The sequence below is a fragment of the Argopecten irradians genome, chromosome 1 (assembly GCF_041381155.1).
Source record: "Argopecten irradians isolate NY chromosome 1, Ai_NY, whole genome shotgun sequence".
Taxonomy (NCBI): domain Eukaryota; kingdom Metazoa; phylum Mollusca; class Bivalvia; order Pectinida; family Pectinidae; genus Argopecten; species Argopecten irradians.
The window spans coordinates 64576617-64595115 of NC_091134.1; the positions used below are offsets into that span (position 1 = coordinate 64576617).

Below are 18499 nucleotides of genomic sequence, written 5' to 3' on the forward strand. Positions count from 1 at the left end.
AGCCTCAAACTGTACAATATGTTGTAGAGAGAACAGATCTCGGCTCTGACGGGCCTCGATACAATTCTTTCTCCAACATATTGTACAGTTTTCAGTTTATCTCCATTACTTAAATAAATATATATACATGTACTGTATATTATAATTTTGCCTTGTTTACTATTGCCTAAATTGTCTGAACTTGACATTATAACTCATATTTACATGCAAGACTAGTTATATTAACATCAATTTTGTTAATATCTTTGCTTAACTGTAAATGCGCCAGAGTATATTTACCTAAGTATTGTATGTTAACTTAGGTGGGTGAACAATCGACTGACTGCATGTGTTTGTAATGCAATACTTCCCGGTTACTGGGGATTTCCTTTATATATAAATAACCCATTTTCGTTGATTGGAGGTAATTCCAGGTGCGATGCCCCGACACGATGTCAGAGATGGTTCTGTGAGGCTGTGTCTAGATCACTTCACAAATGTCTACAAACCAGGTAGGTCAGTCTGAAGACCGTATACCTTCTTTGGACATTGTATAGATTTATGTGTTATTGTCGAAACCATGAAGTGTTACGTTTAGACTGGATATTATGACAAGAATAGATTGAAATGTATAGAAATGTGTCAAGCCAGTTAGTTATAATTATATGGATTCACTTGAACGAACAAAAGTTAGTCAAGACAATAGGTGAAAGGGACCAAGCCGAATCTATATCAGGCCAACTAGTCGTGATATGCATGGTACATTTTTACATGACACTTCTGTAATTAGTATATCGTGTCAAGCTAGCTAGCCATGAGATGGATGGTACTTGATACTAGTGTACTAGTATATCCAAACTATATCAAGCTAACTAGCCACGAGGATATATAGTTCATGTCAAGCCAACTAGTCACTACGTAACTGTGTAGTAACTACATGTTTATTTTATGTAGCTATATAAGTAGTCACTTATTCTAAACTGAAGATTTCTGAGGCTCACAAAAACCAATAAAACAGTTGCTTAGCCACACTATTATATAGAATGATAAACGTCATTGTGTATACTGTCTGGGTATTTTTATTATATTAAGATGGAGGCCAAGCTCATATTACGAGAGAGTCATAGACCAAACATAAATAAGATATTTCACCTGACACCGGTAAACACTAAAAACTAAATTTTGAAAGTTATCTATCATCTTATCGCTTAGTCTATGGTTATTCTGTCAATATCAGCCTGGTGTGATTTGACCTATGAAAATTTAATAATAGTGCAAGAAACTGACTACAATTCAGTTTTCGCATGATAAGATGTATTTGATGAGACTTCAACTATCACTCATCAATAATATTTTATCGGTCTCTAGTGTTCTTAGTTATGTATACAGTCTAACCAACTTACATTGAACTCAGATATATTGAAATACCGCTTAGTATGATCAAATATCATCTACATGTATTATTTCTCCCGGTATGACTTGAATCGGCTTAGGCCTTAGTTGTTGTGATAAAACGTATATAACAGACTACAACCTAGTGTAGGCTGTTGTATGCAATCGATGCGATATTTTTTGGCAACATTCAAATTCATTTTATTTCTCTTTTTCATAATAAATGCACAGAGAAAACATATTTACAATATTATATACAATCATTAGTATTCGATAAAGGTACACAGTAGTTGTTTATAAATATTAATAACATGAACTAAGGAAAACAAATAATATTTTAATTATCCTAATAAACGTACATGATTTCTTATGTGTTCTTATGTCAGTAGAGTTCATTAGTTCATTAAACTTATAACCTTTGGTCATGGCCAAAAATATCGATCAATATTCAAAGTTCTTTGGGCAGATAAGGTACTACATTCTAATAAATAATGAAATTCATCGCCAATTTGCTGACTATTACAATATTGACATTTTCTTTCAAAGTACAGTAAAACCTGTCTATGACGACCACTGAAGAAGAGACAGAAAAACGGTCACTATAGACAGGTTGCCTTTATAGACAGGTTGGGGCTTTCTGCCAACCAGCGAGTCAGTAAATAAAACAGATTTTTTTAATGCAAAACAGACCTGCTGTTGGATATATATATATATTACCATGCATTATTTAAGAACTAATTGTATCAATATTTTTCTGTAATTTGTGTTCATTTTACTTTTTATTGTTTGGATGAGGCCTTCAAATGCAATCGGAATTTCGATCAAAACAAAACCAGCTCGTTTTGATACACATTAGTGGTTGTAGGTTTTTTCAGCTATAAACATAACAATTACCTAATTACTGACTTGACATGGCCTGAAATTATCTGTGCAAGATTAATTTCCGACAACGTATGCGTGTAATATTCTGTACAACACTTTCTCGCTGGCAATTCGTATGTAATGTTGCCGTGTAACCAGTTTTGAAGGATTAATCTCGGGACATGAAAGATAGATTTGGAGGCGTTTTCTCACAATATATAGCTTCAAAACTATTAAAATCACATTAATGCATGGACACATTTTAACTTTCAGTAGCATTTCTACCAAGTAATGGGACGGTATTTTATTGATAAACACATTGAGAATACCCGGGTTACATCGGGCGATAATCCAACTGACTCTATAATCGTGAAGAAAACGGACGTAAATTTATAGGCCTAATTTGAAAAAGGAGTACAGGTCATTTCTTAGTATTATTACAATGCTAAATATCGACAATGGATAACGCAACACATTGAACCGTATCATCCGAGTTATGGCTTCAAAATCACGCTTTACGAGTGATCTTTTCATGTACATGGCGTTCTCGACCAAACATAATTTCAGTCTTTGATAGGCATAAACGGTCGTTAAAACTTCCATCATCAAGTCGGCAAACATATTTGTACCTCAAATGTTACGACCGCTAGGTTATAAACCAAACAGTCCTGTATATTTGCTTACTAGGGAGTTAATTACAATATTGCCCCATCGGCCTGTGTCAACAATAAATTTATGGTTGGGTAGAAATTTACCTAACGTTATTCTGTCTCTATCATCTAAAATATCTTCATAAAATTCTATACATATACGGGGTAGATTTAGAGGAGTTATTCACATCACTCTCCCAGTTATGTAAGTACTGGTCACGTAATCTTATTTTGATAATATGTTTTAACCATATAGGGATTGGATTTCGTTTTTATTTTAACCATGCTTGTATGGAGCCTCTAAGAATATATTCTATGGGGCGCGGCGCGTTAGCGCCCCATATTGAATATATTCTTAGAGGAATTGCTCCATACAAGCATGGTTAACATAAAAACGAAATCCAATCCCTATATTTACACTCACACGACTTTTTATTTATATTTTATGCAATAAAATCGTCATTTGAAAGTGACGTAATTATTCAATAAAAGTCGTTCAAAAGTGGGAGGAGCTCAATTGAACAGCGAATGATGACTCTTCACGTAAAGTAAAATTATTCATCCGCGACGACAAAACAGTTCAATATTTTAGTGTAAAATAAACATGACAAACAAAGTAAATTTCAGAGATAATTTTATTTAATCAGATCAGAACTTTAAATATGTATTCAATTTTGCTAAAAGTTAATATATAGCGTAATAACATAAAGAATTTGTACACGGCCACATGTGTGAACTCGGTGACCGTTAGGCCTATTGTGCAGCGAGGCGAAGCTGACGCACGCTTACACACTTTAGTGTGCCGAAGTTGTCAAAACACCGATTTTCAAGTAGCTCAATGTGTTTGAGATGTCGTCTGACTTAACGATATTACATCCTTGGGAGCCATGTGATTATATAATCTACGCTTAGATCCATATCGCCATCGATAGATGAAACAAATTCACTTGTGTTCGATGGATACAATGTATTTGTGGTGACGCGGAACTGTCAGCACGTGGATTATTAGCGGTGCATGTTTTATAATACACATGATTAAATACTCAAAGAACAAAGACAAGAGGATATGTTTATAGCTGACCTCTATTAGAGGGTCTCACACCCGTCTACCCCAAAGGCTCGATCGTAGGACGAACATAGTCACAGAGGTTATGTTTACATTTGACACCCATCATTTTTAACAAAAATGAAAGCACGTCGCCCCGGTCGGGATATTTTTCCGTTTCTTTATACAATTGTTAATCTAAAAATTGTTTTAATCATATATAAATATAAAACATGTATATATTGTTTATATTTTTCCAAAATTCTACGAAAAACAATATACACGTAATGTTGCGTCAAAATGTAAACAAAGCCATGTGTTTCTTTTTAAAAAAGTAGTCCTTTTACGTTGCCCAGAACATTTCCTTACGCAAGTTCAAAGTTCTATGTTACCATGCAGTTATGGTAAACAAAATCGGCTAGTATTAGCGTATAGTGACCAAGCCTAGCAAGTGTAAATATAAAATTTTGGAGCGATGTAGGAGATTTAGTTGTAAACTCTTTAAATGAAGGCTACGCAGAGGGCGAATTTTCAAATATGCAAAAATGTGGAATTTTATCTTTAATACACAAAAAGGGTGACGAGGATCTTTTAAAAAATTGGAGGCCAGTGACATTCCTCAATGTCGATTACAAAATACAGTGTAGCTGCTCAAACTCTATCGTTCAGGTTAATACAGGCCAAAACGGGTATATAAAAATAGGTTTATTGGTTTCAATATTAGACAAATTCCTGATGTTATAGATTTTTCGGAACATTTTAACATTGGTGCATCTGTTTTATTTTTAGACTTTTTTTCTTTATTTTTAGGCCTTTGACCCGATTGAATGGGAGTTTATGTTCGCTTCATTAGAAGCATTTGGCTTGGGGGAATCCTTTATCAAATGGGTAAAATCTATGTATAATAATGTCTACGGGTATGTTTCTAATAATAACTGGATTTCAGACAGATTTAATATACATCGTGGTATTCGACAAGGTTGTCCGTTATCTTGTCTACTTTTTATCATAGCGGCCGAAATTATGGCAATTAGGATACCGCTGTTGCAAGTGTTGAAATATCTAATTTATGTAAAAAACTAAACACCAACAGGGCTGGAGGGCATGATGGCATAGTTTATGAACACTTTAAATATGGTGGCAAAAAACTGTTTGATTATATTGCATGTTTATTTAATATGGTCATAGATAACGAGTATGTACCTAACCATTGGAAAAAAGGTTTGATTATTACCTTATATAAGGGCCAAGAAAGCCAAAAGAAAATCCGGACAGTTATAGGGGCATTACATTATTACCAGTGATTTTTAAGTTGTTCGAGATGATAGTTTCGGACAGAATAAGCTCTGTTTTATGTTCGAAGAGCTTTCCAAACAGACAACAGTCCGCGTACCAAAGCCAGTTATGTAGTCTATGTACATCCTTTAATTTACATGAATGTATTAATTACAATTTAGAACACAATTCAAATGTTTATGTAGCATTTTTAGACAGCAACAAGGCGTTTGACACTGTGTGGCACGCCGGTCTGCTCTACAAAATTCATGAAATGGGGCTTATAGGCAAAGTATGGGTTATCCTCAAGGAAATGTATACCAATGTTAAGAGTTGTGTAATGTATAAAAATTTGATGTCCAAAAGTGTTTTAATGGAGAGAGGAATTTTACAAGGGGGGTCGCTCTCTTCCAAATTGAATCTGATTTTCATCAATGAATTATTAAACGAAATAGAAAAAAATGTGCTAAAGGCACATTGATTGTTGATTTGTAAGCTAATATACATGTAACCACTCAAGCAGATTATATGTGTCTTTTAAGTACAAATTATCAAAGTTTGCAAGACATGGTTAACATATGTGAAAATTATAGTCGGAAGTGGCGGTTTACGTTCTCTTCAACTAAAAGTAATATTATGATTTTTTCCAATAAACGCACAAAATATAATGTATCTAATATTTTACTTTACAATTGTGTTTTACCAATAGTTACTGAAATCAAACACGTTGGTATATTGTTAAATCACTATAGAAATAGTGTCGAAAGAACAAAAAGGGCATGTTGTAAGTTAAAAACTGGTATTATGTCACTTCTAAAGTCAGGTGCTCATCCTAATGCTCTTAACTGCAACTATTGCCAAATTGGCCAAAATTAAGATCTATCCATCTGCTCTATTCGGATGTGAGTTGTGGCGTCTTAATAACACAGAGATAAATATGCTAGAACGAGCGCAGAATTTTATTGCCAAATGTGTTCAAGGCTTTAGGATGAGGACCAGGACTGACATGTGTGTTTCATTGCTTGGGTGGGTTACCATTGAATCGTATATTGACATAAGGAAATTATTGTTTGTAAGAAGAATTATTGCAATGGATAGTGGATTCTTGATTCACAAAATTTTTGTCACCAGATTTTTTACGTATTTTTTGAATGCAGAAAAACAACAAGGTTTCATACCAGACATCATAAGTATATTACGAAAATACTCATTGTATGATTCTTTTACTCATTATATTAAATCTGGTACTTCTCATAGTAAAAAATATTGGCGAAAACTTGTTTATAAAAATGTTTACAAATTTGATGAAAGATCACGTCTAGAACGTATGTCAAATGATATAGATTTTATTAGATTCAAATGTATTCACCCTAAAAATAGGTTGCACTTTCTTTGGGAACTCGCTGTAAAGTTCCCACAATTTAATAATCATGTACATTGTATTTTGAATGCGTGTGTAAACTCACGAATATCAAATCGTATAGAATTATGTCAATATTGTGGAATACATTTTAATGATCATGTTACCCATATTATTTTGCATTGTGATAAAAATTGCGAAATTCGTGACGAGTACTGGTGTTTTTTGGTAAATAATTTTGGATTAGAATTCATGTCGTCGCTTCACAATTTAACAGATTTTGATTTATGTAACACCTTGTTGGGTAAAGAATTTGTCTATGATCTCTCAAATAGTGCCTTAGAGAAGTTTAGATTAGGAAATGTATCTTTTTTGTATAGACTCCTGAAAGCATGCTATCCTTATTGCTTTGAATAATATCAACTAATTACTAATTATTAGACTTGAACTTGTACATATTTTGTAAATATCTATTTGCTTTTTTGTTTGTTTATTATTTTCATGTTAAATGTCATTCTTTATGTAATCTTCAATTTTGGAGGAAATAAAGATAATAATAATGGCAATTAGGATACGCTCCAACAAGAATATATGTGGTGTAATGGTAAGAAACAAACATTTAAAAATAAGTCAATTAGCAGATGACACACTTTGTTTTTGAAATATGCTGACATAGTAACGGCCTTAGAGGCAATTGGAAGGTTTGGGGAACTTTCTGGGTTAAAGATTAACAAAGACAAATCAGAGGGTATTTGGCTAGGGAGAAACGAATTTAGAGATAATGTATATGAGAATATAACCTGGAGTAGAAGGCAAGTAAAATCGTTAGGATATTTTTTTGGACCAGATAAATTGGCCTGTCAGAATCGAAACTGGGAGTTTAAAATAGAGGCTATAGAACGTGACATTAAGAATTGGAAGAAAAGAAAATTAACTATGCTAGGTAGAATTACTGTCGTAAAAGCCCTACTTTTATCTAAAATTACATATATAGCGTCGACTCAAAACATAAGTAAAGTACAGATTAGTGTATTGGAAAAGATACTTTTCACCTACATTTGGGATGGAAAAATGGAAAAAGTTAAGAGAAAGACACTTATCGGTAAGCACGAGGACGGCGGGCTACAAATGATCGATGTGGAATCTCATATATATATATATGTTAAAAGTGGCATGGGTTAAAAGATTTTTTGATAATGTTGGTGCTAACTGGACTTCTATTCCATTTTTCTGTTTTGATCAATACGGTATAGATGGCCTTATTTTCTGATGCAAGAAGAGTCGTACTGATCATGTAGTCAACTTTAAATCAGATTTTTATTTAGATATAATAAATGCGTGGAAAATTGTGGGGGGGGGGGGGGGGGGGGGTAGATACAAATGCAATCCACGAAATCACCTAGATATAAGAAAAGAAATCATTTGGGGCAACAGGCATATTAAAAACGGGAAATATTCCTGATTATTTCCAAGTTTGGTTAAAGATAAACTATTAACAATTGACAATGTAATCCATGATTCTGGAAAAATCTGTGAGAAGTATATTTTGAATAAGCTGACCTCGCAACAGAACTGGATGTCACAGCTTATTATGTTGAAAAAATCAATTCCAAAGTGGTGGTTACAGGAACTCCAATCTAATTCTTCTATTAATACAACAATCACGCATGACGCTTTGAAATTGCAAATAACGACTAAGAGTAGACAGTGTATTCCTCTTGAAAAACTTACCAATAAAGTAATTTATGACTTATTAGTAAAGAATAAGAAAATTCAAGCACATGCATTTAATTTTTGGAAAAATAAATTTGAATTGTCAAGCGATACTCAATTAAAAACAAGCCTCAACTTTAGTTTTCACTCCTTGGATGAGAGTAAATTAAAAATCTTTAGGTGGAAACTTTTCATGTGTATACTACCCTGTAAAAAATTACTAAACAGATGGAAAATAGAATCCAATCCTTTGTGTACTACATGTCAGGTAACGGAGGATTACGATCATTTCTTTGTTTTATGTGAACATGTTAAAAGATTCTGGGAAAAGTCAATGAAACGTTTAAGAAAATTAAAATTGGAAGGAACTTAGCAAATATCAAATATATTATTACCGGCTATAAAACGGAATCGCCAGTATATGAAGATTTAAATGTCCTAGTATCGATTATATATTTTTCTGTTTATAAAACGTGCTACGTTAGTGAAAAAAGAACGAAGGAAATTGACATTTTTAGGGTATTAAAAAACGAATTGAAAATGTATAGCGATGTAAGGAAAATAAGACATTTGCCAAGTAACACATGCATAAATAACTTTTTACATGCGTGTAATGATACCTTGTAAATTAACTTCTTTAAATTGTCTAATTTGCATGTACATGTTTGTAATAATATCATGCAAAATAGTATTCATACTTGAAAAAGTTTTTTTTTTTTTACTTTCTATGTATAAGTTTTGAGTGTCGTAGCCTTTTTCCTTTTTATATGGACTGTTTTGGTGGAATATAGGGCAATGGCACTTGATGTATACATGTACAAATGAAGATTGTGTGCGCATGAAATCAATTTTGTTAAGTATAATTGTATGTAATGTTTTTGGTTCATGACTCGCTCAGATATTAAATACAGTGTATTTGAAACAATGGTGAAAAAAGATAATAATAATAAAAAAAATGCACTATGATGACACTGAAAGAAGAATATCTTCAGCAAATATGGAAAAAGTGAGACAATGAATATTTACAACAATTAAAAAAAATCACTCAAACGATATATAAATATTCACATTTCTTCTTTCTTTGCGTAATGTGAATCCTTGTAAGAAAGATGATACTTCATGACTCTCACATAGCTTACTTTAGCTTTTGCACTTGCTCTAGCCTGTCGCTCATCTCTCCATTCACTCCCTTTACCGGATATTCTATTTTTCTCTAAACTTTCTCGCTCATCTACAGTAGTCCTACTTGCCACGCGCCAACGACTGTCTCGTTTGCCTCCACATCCTCTCTTTTCTTTAACTCCCTCTTCCTGTCTCCCCCCCCCCTGTTTTTTTTTCTGCTCACTCCCGCTGTCTTTTCCCTCTTACCCTCCCTCGTTCTGTTTTTTTTTCTCCCCTTCCCCCTATCGCTTTATGTATTTTCTCTCTCTCACCCTCTCTCTGTATTTCTCTCTATCTTTCTGTATTATCTCTCCATCCCCTCTCTCTCTACGCTGCTCTTTACTCTCACTACCCTCCTCCCTATCTCGATTTTCCTCTCTTTCTCTCTATCTCTGTCGGAAACAATTACTGTTAGAAACAATGAGACTTGTTATTGTGAAAGATATTAAAAGATATTCATATGCTATATACCATTGTCGCATTGGGACCATATATGCATAGAGAATGACCTTAGTCCTGAGTGCTAAAAAAAAAAAAAAACGATCATGCAATATGGGCAGCTAGTACTATTCTAACGCCCTACCTGCAGGGCCAGCATTACATGCCACTAAGGGTTATATGATTTGAGAAGTCTTTACTAACACTGACTTTAGGCAAGAGATCAACAGGTTCATAAATGAGTAATAATTCTATATTATGTTTAATGATGACCCTAAACTCCTAGGTGAGCCAGCTTAGTCAGCTTTCTCTCAGGAATCATAGCCTCAGGGAGGTCAGTTTAACCCAGCCCCAGGGAGGTCAGTATGACCTAGCCCCAGAGAGGTCAGTATGACCTAGCCCGATGGGAGGTCAGTATGACCTAGCCCCAGGAGGGTCAATATGACCTATCCCCAGAGAGGTCAGTATGACCTAGCCCCAGGGAGGTCAGTATAACCCAGCCCCAGGGAGGTCAGTTTAACCCAGCCCCAGGGAGGTCAGTTTAACCCAGCCCCAGGGAGGTCAGTATGACCTAGACCCAGGGAGGTCAGTTTAACCCAGCCCCAGGGAGGTCAGTTTAACCTAGCCCCAGGGAGGTCAGTATGACCTAGCCCCAGGGAGGTCAGTATGACCTAGCCCCAGAGAGGTCAGAATAACCTAGCCCCAGAGAGGTCAGTATGACCTAGCCCCAGGGAGGTCAGTATGACCTAGCCCCAGGGAGGTCAGTATGACCTAGCCTCAGGAGGGTCAATATAACCTAGCCCCAGAGAGGTCAGTATGACCTAGCCCCAGGGAGGTCAGTATAACCTAGCCCCAGGGAGGTCAGTATGACCTACCCCCAGAAGGGTCAATATAACCCAGTCCCAGGGAGGTCAGTATAACCTAGCCCCAGGGAGGTCAGTACTATAAAATGCATAAAACGTTTTGATAATGATTTGAATGAGCATTACTTTAGCAGTAATAGCCACCGATTTTAACTCCAAAGACGATACCATTTTCCGCCTAAAAGTCTTTTGAGCTACAATATTGCCGTAAAGTATAAACTAGTCCTATGAAGCCCCAGACCTATGAACTCTTATGATCCAGTCCCAGGAAGTCAGTATGACCTAGTCCCAGGAAGTCAGTATGACCTAGCCCAAGGGAGGGATGTATGACCTAGCCCCAGGAAGTCAGTATGACCTAGTCCCAGGAAGTCAGTATGACCTAGCCCAAGGGAGGGCAGTATGACCTAGCCCCAGGAAGTCTGTATGACCTAGCCCCAGAGAGGACAGTATGACCTAGCCCCAGGAAGGTCAGTATGACATAGCCCCATGAATGACAGTATGATATAGCCCATGAATGTCAGTATGACATAGCGCCAAGGGAGGGCAGTATGACCTAGTCCCAGGAAGTCAGTATGAAATAGCCCCAGGGAGGGAGGTCTGTATGACCTAGCCCCAGGTAGTCGGTATGACCTAGCCCAAGGGAGGGCAGTATGACCTAGACCCAGAGAGGGCAGTATGACCTAGCCCCAGGGAGGGCAGTATGATCTAGCCCCAGGGAGGTCAGTATGACATAGCCCCAGGAATTCCGTATGACCTAGCGCCAAGAAGTCAGTATGACCTAGCCCCAGGAAGTCCATATGAGCCACCCCCAGGAAGTAAGTATGACCTAGCCCCAGGAAGTCTCTATGACATAGCCCCAGGGAGGGCAGTATGACCTAGTGTGTATGATCCAGCCCTAGGAAGTCTGTATATTCAAGACCTAGGACGTCTGTATGATACAGCCCTAGGAAGTCAGTATGATCCAGCCCTAGGAAGTCAGAATGACCTAGCCCCAGGGAGTCAGTATGATCTAGTCCCAGGGAGGTTAATATGATATGACAAATCCACTAGGAGGTCAAGCCCCAAGGAGGTCAGTATTACCCAGCCCCAGGGAGGTCAGTATTACCTAACCCCAGGAAGTCAGTATGACCTAGCCCCAGGAAGTTACTATGACTTAGCTCCACAAGTTAGTATATATGACCTGTCACCTAGCCCCAGGAGGTCAATATGACCTAGCCACAGGGAGGTCAATAAGACCTAACACCAGGAAGGTCAATATGACCTAGCCCCAGGGAGGTTGATATGATATGACCCAGCCCCAGTTTAGTGAATATCCAAGGCCTCTTTACACTTGAGACTGTTGCATCGCCTTGAAGCCTTATAGAGCTAGATACTGTAAGTGTGGGGGTATGGGCTACCGATGTCAAAGGTCTGAACAGATCTACTTGAATATACATTGGGTCCAGGAGAATGCGTCATTAACTTGTCTTTATCAGTCCCAAAACGGTACAGGTACATTTCTGTCACTGAGCCTCTGGGACGCAGCAATACCAACACGGAAGAATTTAGCACAACCACTTTCCCATTTGATGTGATTAACAGAGACAATACGTTTGTATGGCAATTGTTGCACTGGCGTGTCAATATTCTATTCAAACTGAACACGTGATCCAGGCATATAAATAGTATATTATGTCAACGAAACGTGTTCATTTTTATATCCGTGTTCCTGCACACCATATCCGAGTTTTGTATAAAAACGTGAATAGTATCCGTAAGTTTATCATTAAGTTACATAAACAAGTTTTTATATAAATTCCTGATTTGACCCGATATCACGACTTGACCCCGATATCACGACTTGACCTCGATGTCACGACTTGACCTCGATATCACGATTTCGGTATAAAATTATTTCATGTCTTATCAGACAACATTTAAATTTCTCCCGGAGCAGTGTGAACCAAAGGAAATCATGACGAGGAGGGGAGATGTGTCTGTCGACTGGCTGGATGTAACATTACTGGATCAAGAACAATGATGCTGCCACTGAAATTTATTTATGACTACAGGATAGAAATTAGTTCCTATCAATATCTTGTAAAACTGATGTTAAACCCCACTCTTACTTCAGGATAGGCCGTGTCTTCTTCTTCGATGCATCGAAGATCCAGTACATGTATTGCCATTTAAACCATGTCCAGATGGGCTGCAAAAGATACAAAATTAGTTACATCAGAAATGGCCAGGAACATTATTGTAAAGTTATTTATATTGGAATTCCAATTGAACGAATGTAATATTTACCACTAAATGCCAACCGATAGCATTTCTGAGACAGTTGTCCATTCCCATTGTCGGTGTGACGGAGGTATACAATGGAAAAAGGTGCAACCTAGGCACATAGCCCTATCACAGGCCAAAAACAATTTTATTTCACATATGATCAATAAAAAGTGTAATATCTCTATTGTCACATATGTTACATATAAGGACAGATACGATGAACTGTACTATATACAGTACTATTATTTAAAAAAAATACTTTCTATAAATAAAAAGAAAGCGTATTCAACGCAGGAATAAAATGGAAATTTCCTCGACAAGGATATTCTATTTATAATAGCAAATCAGAACGACAGTCGTCAGACACGTCACATGCTCATTTGTTGGCTACCCGCCTTCTGTCTAAAATATCTCAACAATGCATGCACTATAAATGTACTATTGCGTGGGCCTATTGTGAACACTTCCTCGATATCCAGGGGTTACAATGTATTTAACCACATCCTACTAAATGTTAAACTGTTAGAATACGAGAGTAAGATAAAAACATTGAGGACTGCTTATTTTCTGTACAATGTCATTATTCCGGGAACATAGCGTGACGGGAATCTTAAATACGTATATATACTAAGAAATTACGGATGGACTTTGTGCGGTGGTTATGTTTTGTGTTGAAAAGGAAATCTCAATGGCCTGAATTAAATCTTATCGAGTGAATCTGCCATCAAGGAACTAAAATACTAAGTCTATAAACTGAGATGGTAAACACAAATCAACCCATTGGTTGTAAACCACACGTGTATTGTTACTATCATGTTTTATATATCGAATGAATGTTATATTTTTTGGCCTTTATCGTTGTGAAATTAAAAAACATTCTTCTTACCCCAATTGGCAGTACTAGTTAGCAATGCTTCTTGTCTGCTATGAAAATGAGCGATTAGTTTCTTCTGAGTTCAGTAGGAAAACGTTGTAGATCTCGCTTGGTATGAAAAAGATTAGTATGGGGTGTTTTTCATGAAGCAGCTTGGTGCAGATTAGTATACGAGTGTCGTTTATGTAAAGTAATTTGGGCTACAATTTAAAGTAGGTGACTTTGATGAAACAATTTTATCTAGATCGAAATGAGGACACACTTGACAACGCAGTTAGAACTATATTGATAGATTTTTTAAAAGTAAATTAACTGGACATGAACACTTTTTTGTGCATGCTTTTTATGACTGTGATATGATTTCGATTTCGAATACCAGATTTTATTTTCATGTCAATATAAGTGGTTTATATATTGCAGGAAATGTCCTACCCATATTCCAACAGTGGCATATACGAGATACATCTGTTTGAGGAATGTGAACTACACCCCGGAGAGTCCCTCAGGCTGGTGTGTCTCGACTGTGAGGAATGTATATGTAACGAATGTTACCGATTCATCCATTCGTCCCACCGTCGACAGGAACTGGAAGAGTATAACAGGTTACTACAAATCAGTGTTGTTTTGATTCATTCTCTAATTCAATTAACAAAATAATCTTAATTTTCAATTAACAAAGTAAAATAGTCATAACATTTATAAAGAAGTTACATTGATTTTAATTAAAATATGATACCGATTTAAAATCGAATGATATAATGTCTCCATTATGAATGAGATTCAACAAATTTAACTAGTTTAAGCAGGTGCTAATTTATGCTTCGACTCATCATTGATCTTCCTATGTTTGTTTAATCGCTGTGCTATTTTCTTGTGACTTATATCTGTATATTTATAATCTTATATAAAGTCATATACTAGTATGTTTCCTTTCTAATAGGACTCAGCTGGAAGTTCTTAAAAACTACCGCCAGAAACTGAATGAACTAACCAAAGTCACAAAAGGGGAAACATCCTGCCTTGGCAGACAAATCAAAAGATGTGATCAAAAGTGTGTGTTGGCAGTAAAGGAGGCTGAAGCTGCATTTAATACTCTACTCCGTGAAATAATGGCTAGAAAGGAAGATATGGTCCGAACTATGAAGGGCAATACTTCAGAGTTCATCAATCAGTTAACACAACAGAAAGAAGAACTGGAACATCGACTGAAACAATTCGACCTCATCTGCAAAAGAATAGAAACCGTAACCAAATCCAATGACCCGGGCGTTTTTTTCAGGAGTGTCGGTGGGCTAAAGAAGCATTGTCTTGGGGCAATAAATCAGAAACAATTGGTTCCACCCCCTATATTTATGCCTCAGTTCAGGGGAAGCCCAACCCTTTCCTCGGAAATCAAGACACTACAGATAGGCTCATTTGTTAACATAGAGAATCAGAAAGATGATGACTCTGAAGAACGCGTCTATGAAATCACTGACGACGATTATGTCTATGAAATTGACCCATTCCCTGTTGATAGTCTGAACACACCAAACAAGGAAAGTGATATTACCAATAAGCACCGAAATTTGGTCTCTTGCGGGTCCTCGGGATCAAGCTATTGTCAGCAGTCAGGACCGGAGATGAAAGTCAACCAAGCCACATATCCAGAAAAATCTTCCGATTCTTTGTCATCTGAATCACCAGATAGCCTGTCTGCTGGGTCAAGCTATGCTGTTTGTTCAAAAGCAGTTATTGCTTTTGACCATGACGATCAAAAGCGAAATGGCAAATTTTTTACGTCGATGGATGAGTCACCAGCGTATTCCTCAGCAAAAAGTATTAAAAATCAGGAAGAAGAAACTTGCACAGAAAACATGGCATGCAATGACCTTCTTGGACAATATTCCCTCGCTCGCACAGACTCTCCTTCAACAGGCCACCATTCACCGCTTGACGACGGTAATAACACTGATGTCTACAACGCCATCGACGACCATCACATTGCAGACGATGAATATGAACGTCTTCTGCCAAGAGCAGACGATCCGCCTCCACTGCGCGTCACGAATAAATACCAAACTTTTCACGGAAGTACAGTGTCTCTAGATCGAACAATAGAAAGAGCGAAGATGCCACAAAGATTTCAGCTGAATTTCAACACGTACAAACGTATACCTACGGAGGACACTATTTTACATGGTACAACTCTGAAAAGGGTATTCCTACCATTCAGCATTAGTGGTTTCGCGGAGGTCCCCCGAGACAATGACGTGCTTCTAGCGTTTGTCACTACTGAAAATGAAGTAGTCATAATCAGGAAAAATGGCGTAGAATATGCCAGAATACGGGAACTCACTAGCCCGTTTGATGTTAGTAGTAGCAGGTGTTCCCCATATAACCTCTACATTACTGACAGAGGTAAGTAACTGGTTTATCAACCTTAATTAACCGATTAAATGACTAACACTTCTGTATATTATTATTGACCTGGGATGTGATTTTGCCGTTATGGTGTTTTTGTTATGGTGTTCAATGATACGCACGTTGTTATATTTATTAAGTTTCTTTAATGAGCACAAACTTACCTCTCTTTAGCAATTACTGCTAAGTTTGGTATCGTGTAATGTGTCAGATTTTCGGTACCAATCCACAGAACCGTCATTGAAGTTTTCCTCGCTTATTAAAGTTTGTGTTTACGTTTAAACGACAGCGTCAGCATTTCTTTGCTGCTTTTCCATCGAAGGATATGCGTAACATTCATTAATCTATATAGGTGCTTAACCTGACGAAGGCAATATGTGAGCTTCTACTTGATTTCACCTTCACTTTTTATGTTAGTTAACTTTTTCTTGTCCAAGTTCTAATGCCTGTGTTATAAGACATTGTCTTTATCAACTCGTCTTTTCCCAGGTGCCTGCCATGGCTTGGGAAGTGTGAGGGTGTACAGCTGTGGAGGAAGATATCTCGATACCTTTATCGGTAGTCTTAAAGCACCACGCGGCATCGACGTAGCGGAAGATGGTAACGTATTCGTCTGCGATGAAGACGACCGGTGCGTGCGTGGATTCTCTCCAAAAGGACGCAATATCTTCAGTCTGAATATACACGGAGTTGGTTTCCCAATGTACGTCAGGGTGTTGAGCGAACGACGTCTGGCAGTCTGTGACCACAGTCGTGACAACCTCATTGTACATCCCATAGACAGTCCAAATGTGGAGTTTCGGAAGACAAAACTCCATGGCTCATTCTGTCGGGGTATGTGCTACGAGGACGCAGATAGTGGGCAGGAAATGCTATACATCGTTCACCCTGAGGTCAACTGTCTTCACGTGATACGGAAAGACCAGCATGACGTCATTTGTCTGGGGACAGACCGCGATACAAGACCTCTTGTCCCCTGGGTAGACGAAATGGGAAATGTATTAATATTTTGACGTTGAGACACGATAATAGTGATAACATACACTAAACAGTGAACTTGAAATGTTAAATATGGGCCGTACTTATCAGCGCAGTTCAAAATCTATTCACAGGCAGTGTATTCTAATTAGAATCAATCATATCGTAGGATGAGGCTGTCCACTTAAACATTTACAAAGCAAGAATTTTATGTTTGATAAGTTAGATATTATATAGACCCCTAGTTTGTCACTGATATCTCCTGTCGTCTGCTCCCGACTAACGGAACGCGTCCCAGCGGCGAGAAATTCTACTAAGGCATGTAATCCAATCTTACTCGACATCGAATTATTTTATTGCTCAATGATTTCGTACCAATACTTTAGATGCAATATTATTGTTAGATACTCATCTAAGTATGAATATTGTACATTATCTCTCGTATGACACCAAAGATGTCAACGGATCGGTTTTTGAATAGCGTTTGCTGTATTTATCCAATGTTGCTTAAATAAATATCTTGCCTGTTGTATGAACTCATTTTGATTGATTCAATATCGAAACACAATTTATTCTAAAGATAAAGTCTTCTAAATTGTGAAAACGATAACTTAAAATTCTCCATAGGAAAGCATTAAAGATTTTAAGGAAGGTTCCTTAACCTAAGATTTTCTGTAATGTTTTACTATATAATTATATAGATGAAATTTAAGCAAAGAAATGTTCGTGAAACTGAGTCCAGATAAGTGGTATGATACTATCAATGAAAACCATTTACAACAAAACATACCGGTCTCTTTTTCAATACATATACGTGTAAATGAGGGATAGCTCGCCGCGATGAAAAATCCTGTATATATCCCTTGATAACATAATAATGTTGTAAGTAAAATCTGGCTTGTAGAGGACTTTTTTTACGCACACCCATGACATTGTCCGGGATGTGAACTCATTGTTTATTTAATCTTTTCTAATGCATATAGACAAGTCTTGAATTTAAAAATATTAAAAACATAAAGAGTTATCATACAATATTTAGCCAAATTGTACCACTAGAAATTATCTGTTTGGTAAAATACCTAACATTCGGTTGTTGTTTACGTTAATGTGCTGTTTATTCTTTTGCCAGAAGGTTGAGGTGAACTTGTTTGGTTTTTCCCCTATGCTTGTTTAGACCTTCATTGAAACTGTTTAGACTTGGAGCTGAAACTACATGCTCTGTCAGTGAGTTTCATTGGAAGA

The 18499-nt window shown here is 36.9% G+C and overlaps 1 protein-coding gene across 1 annotated transcript; it reads left to right on the plus strand.

The window, feature by feature from the left end:
* Positions 1-358: 358 nt before the first annotated feature.
* Positions 359-17398, plus strand: LOC138305374 (uncharacterized). Its single transcript, XM_069245646.1, has 4 exons — positions 359-491; positions 14297-14478; positions 14817-16276; positions 16769-17398. Exons 1-4 carry the CDS (start codon positions 477-479, stop codon positions 17290-17292), a joined length of 2181 nt encoding a protein of 726 aa, XP_069101747.1. The 5' UTR covers positions 359-476; the 3' UTR covers positions 17293-17398.
* Positions 17399-18499: the final 1101 nt, after the last annotated feature.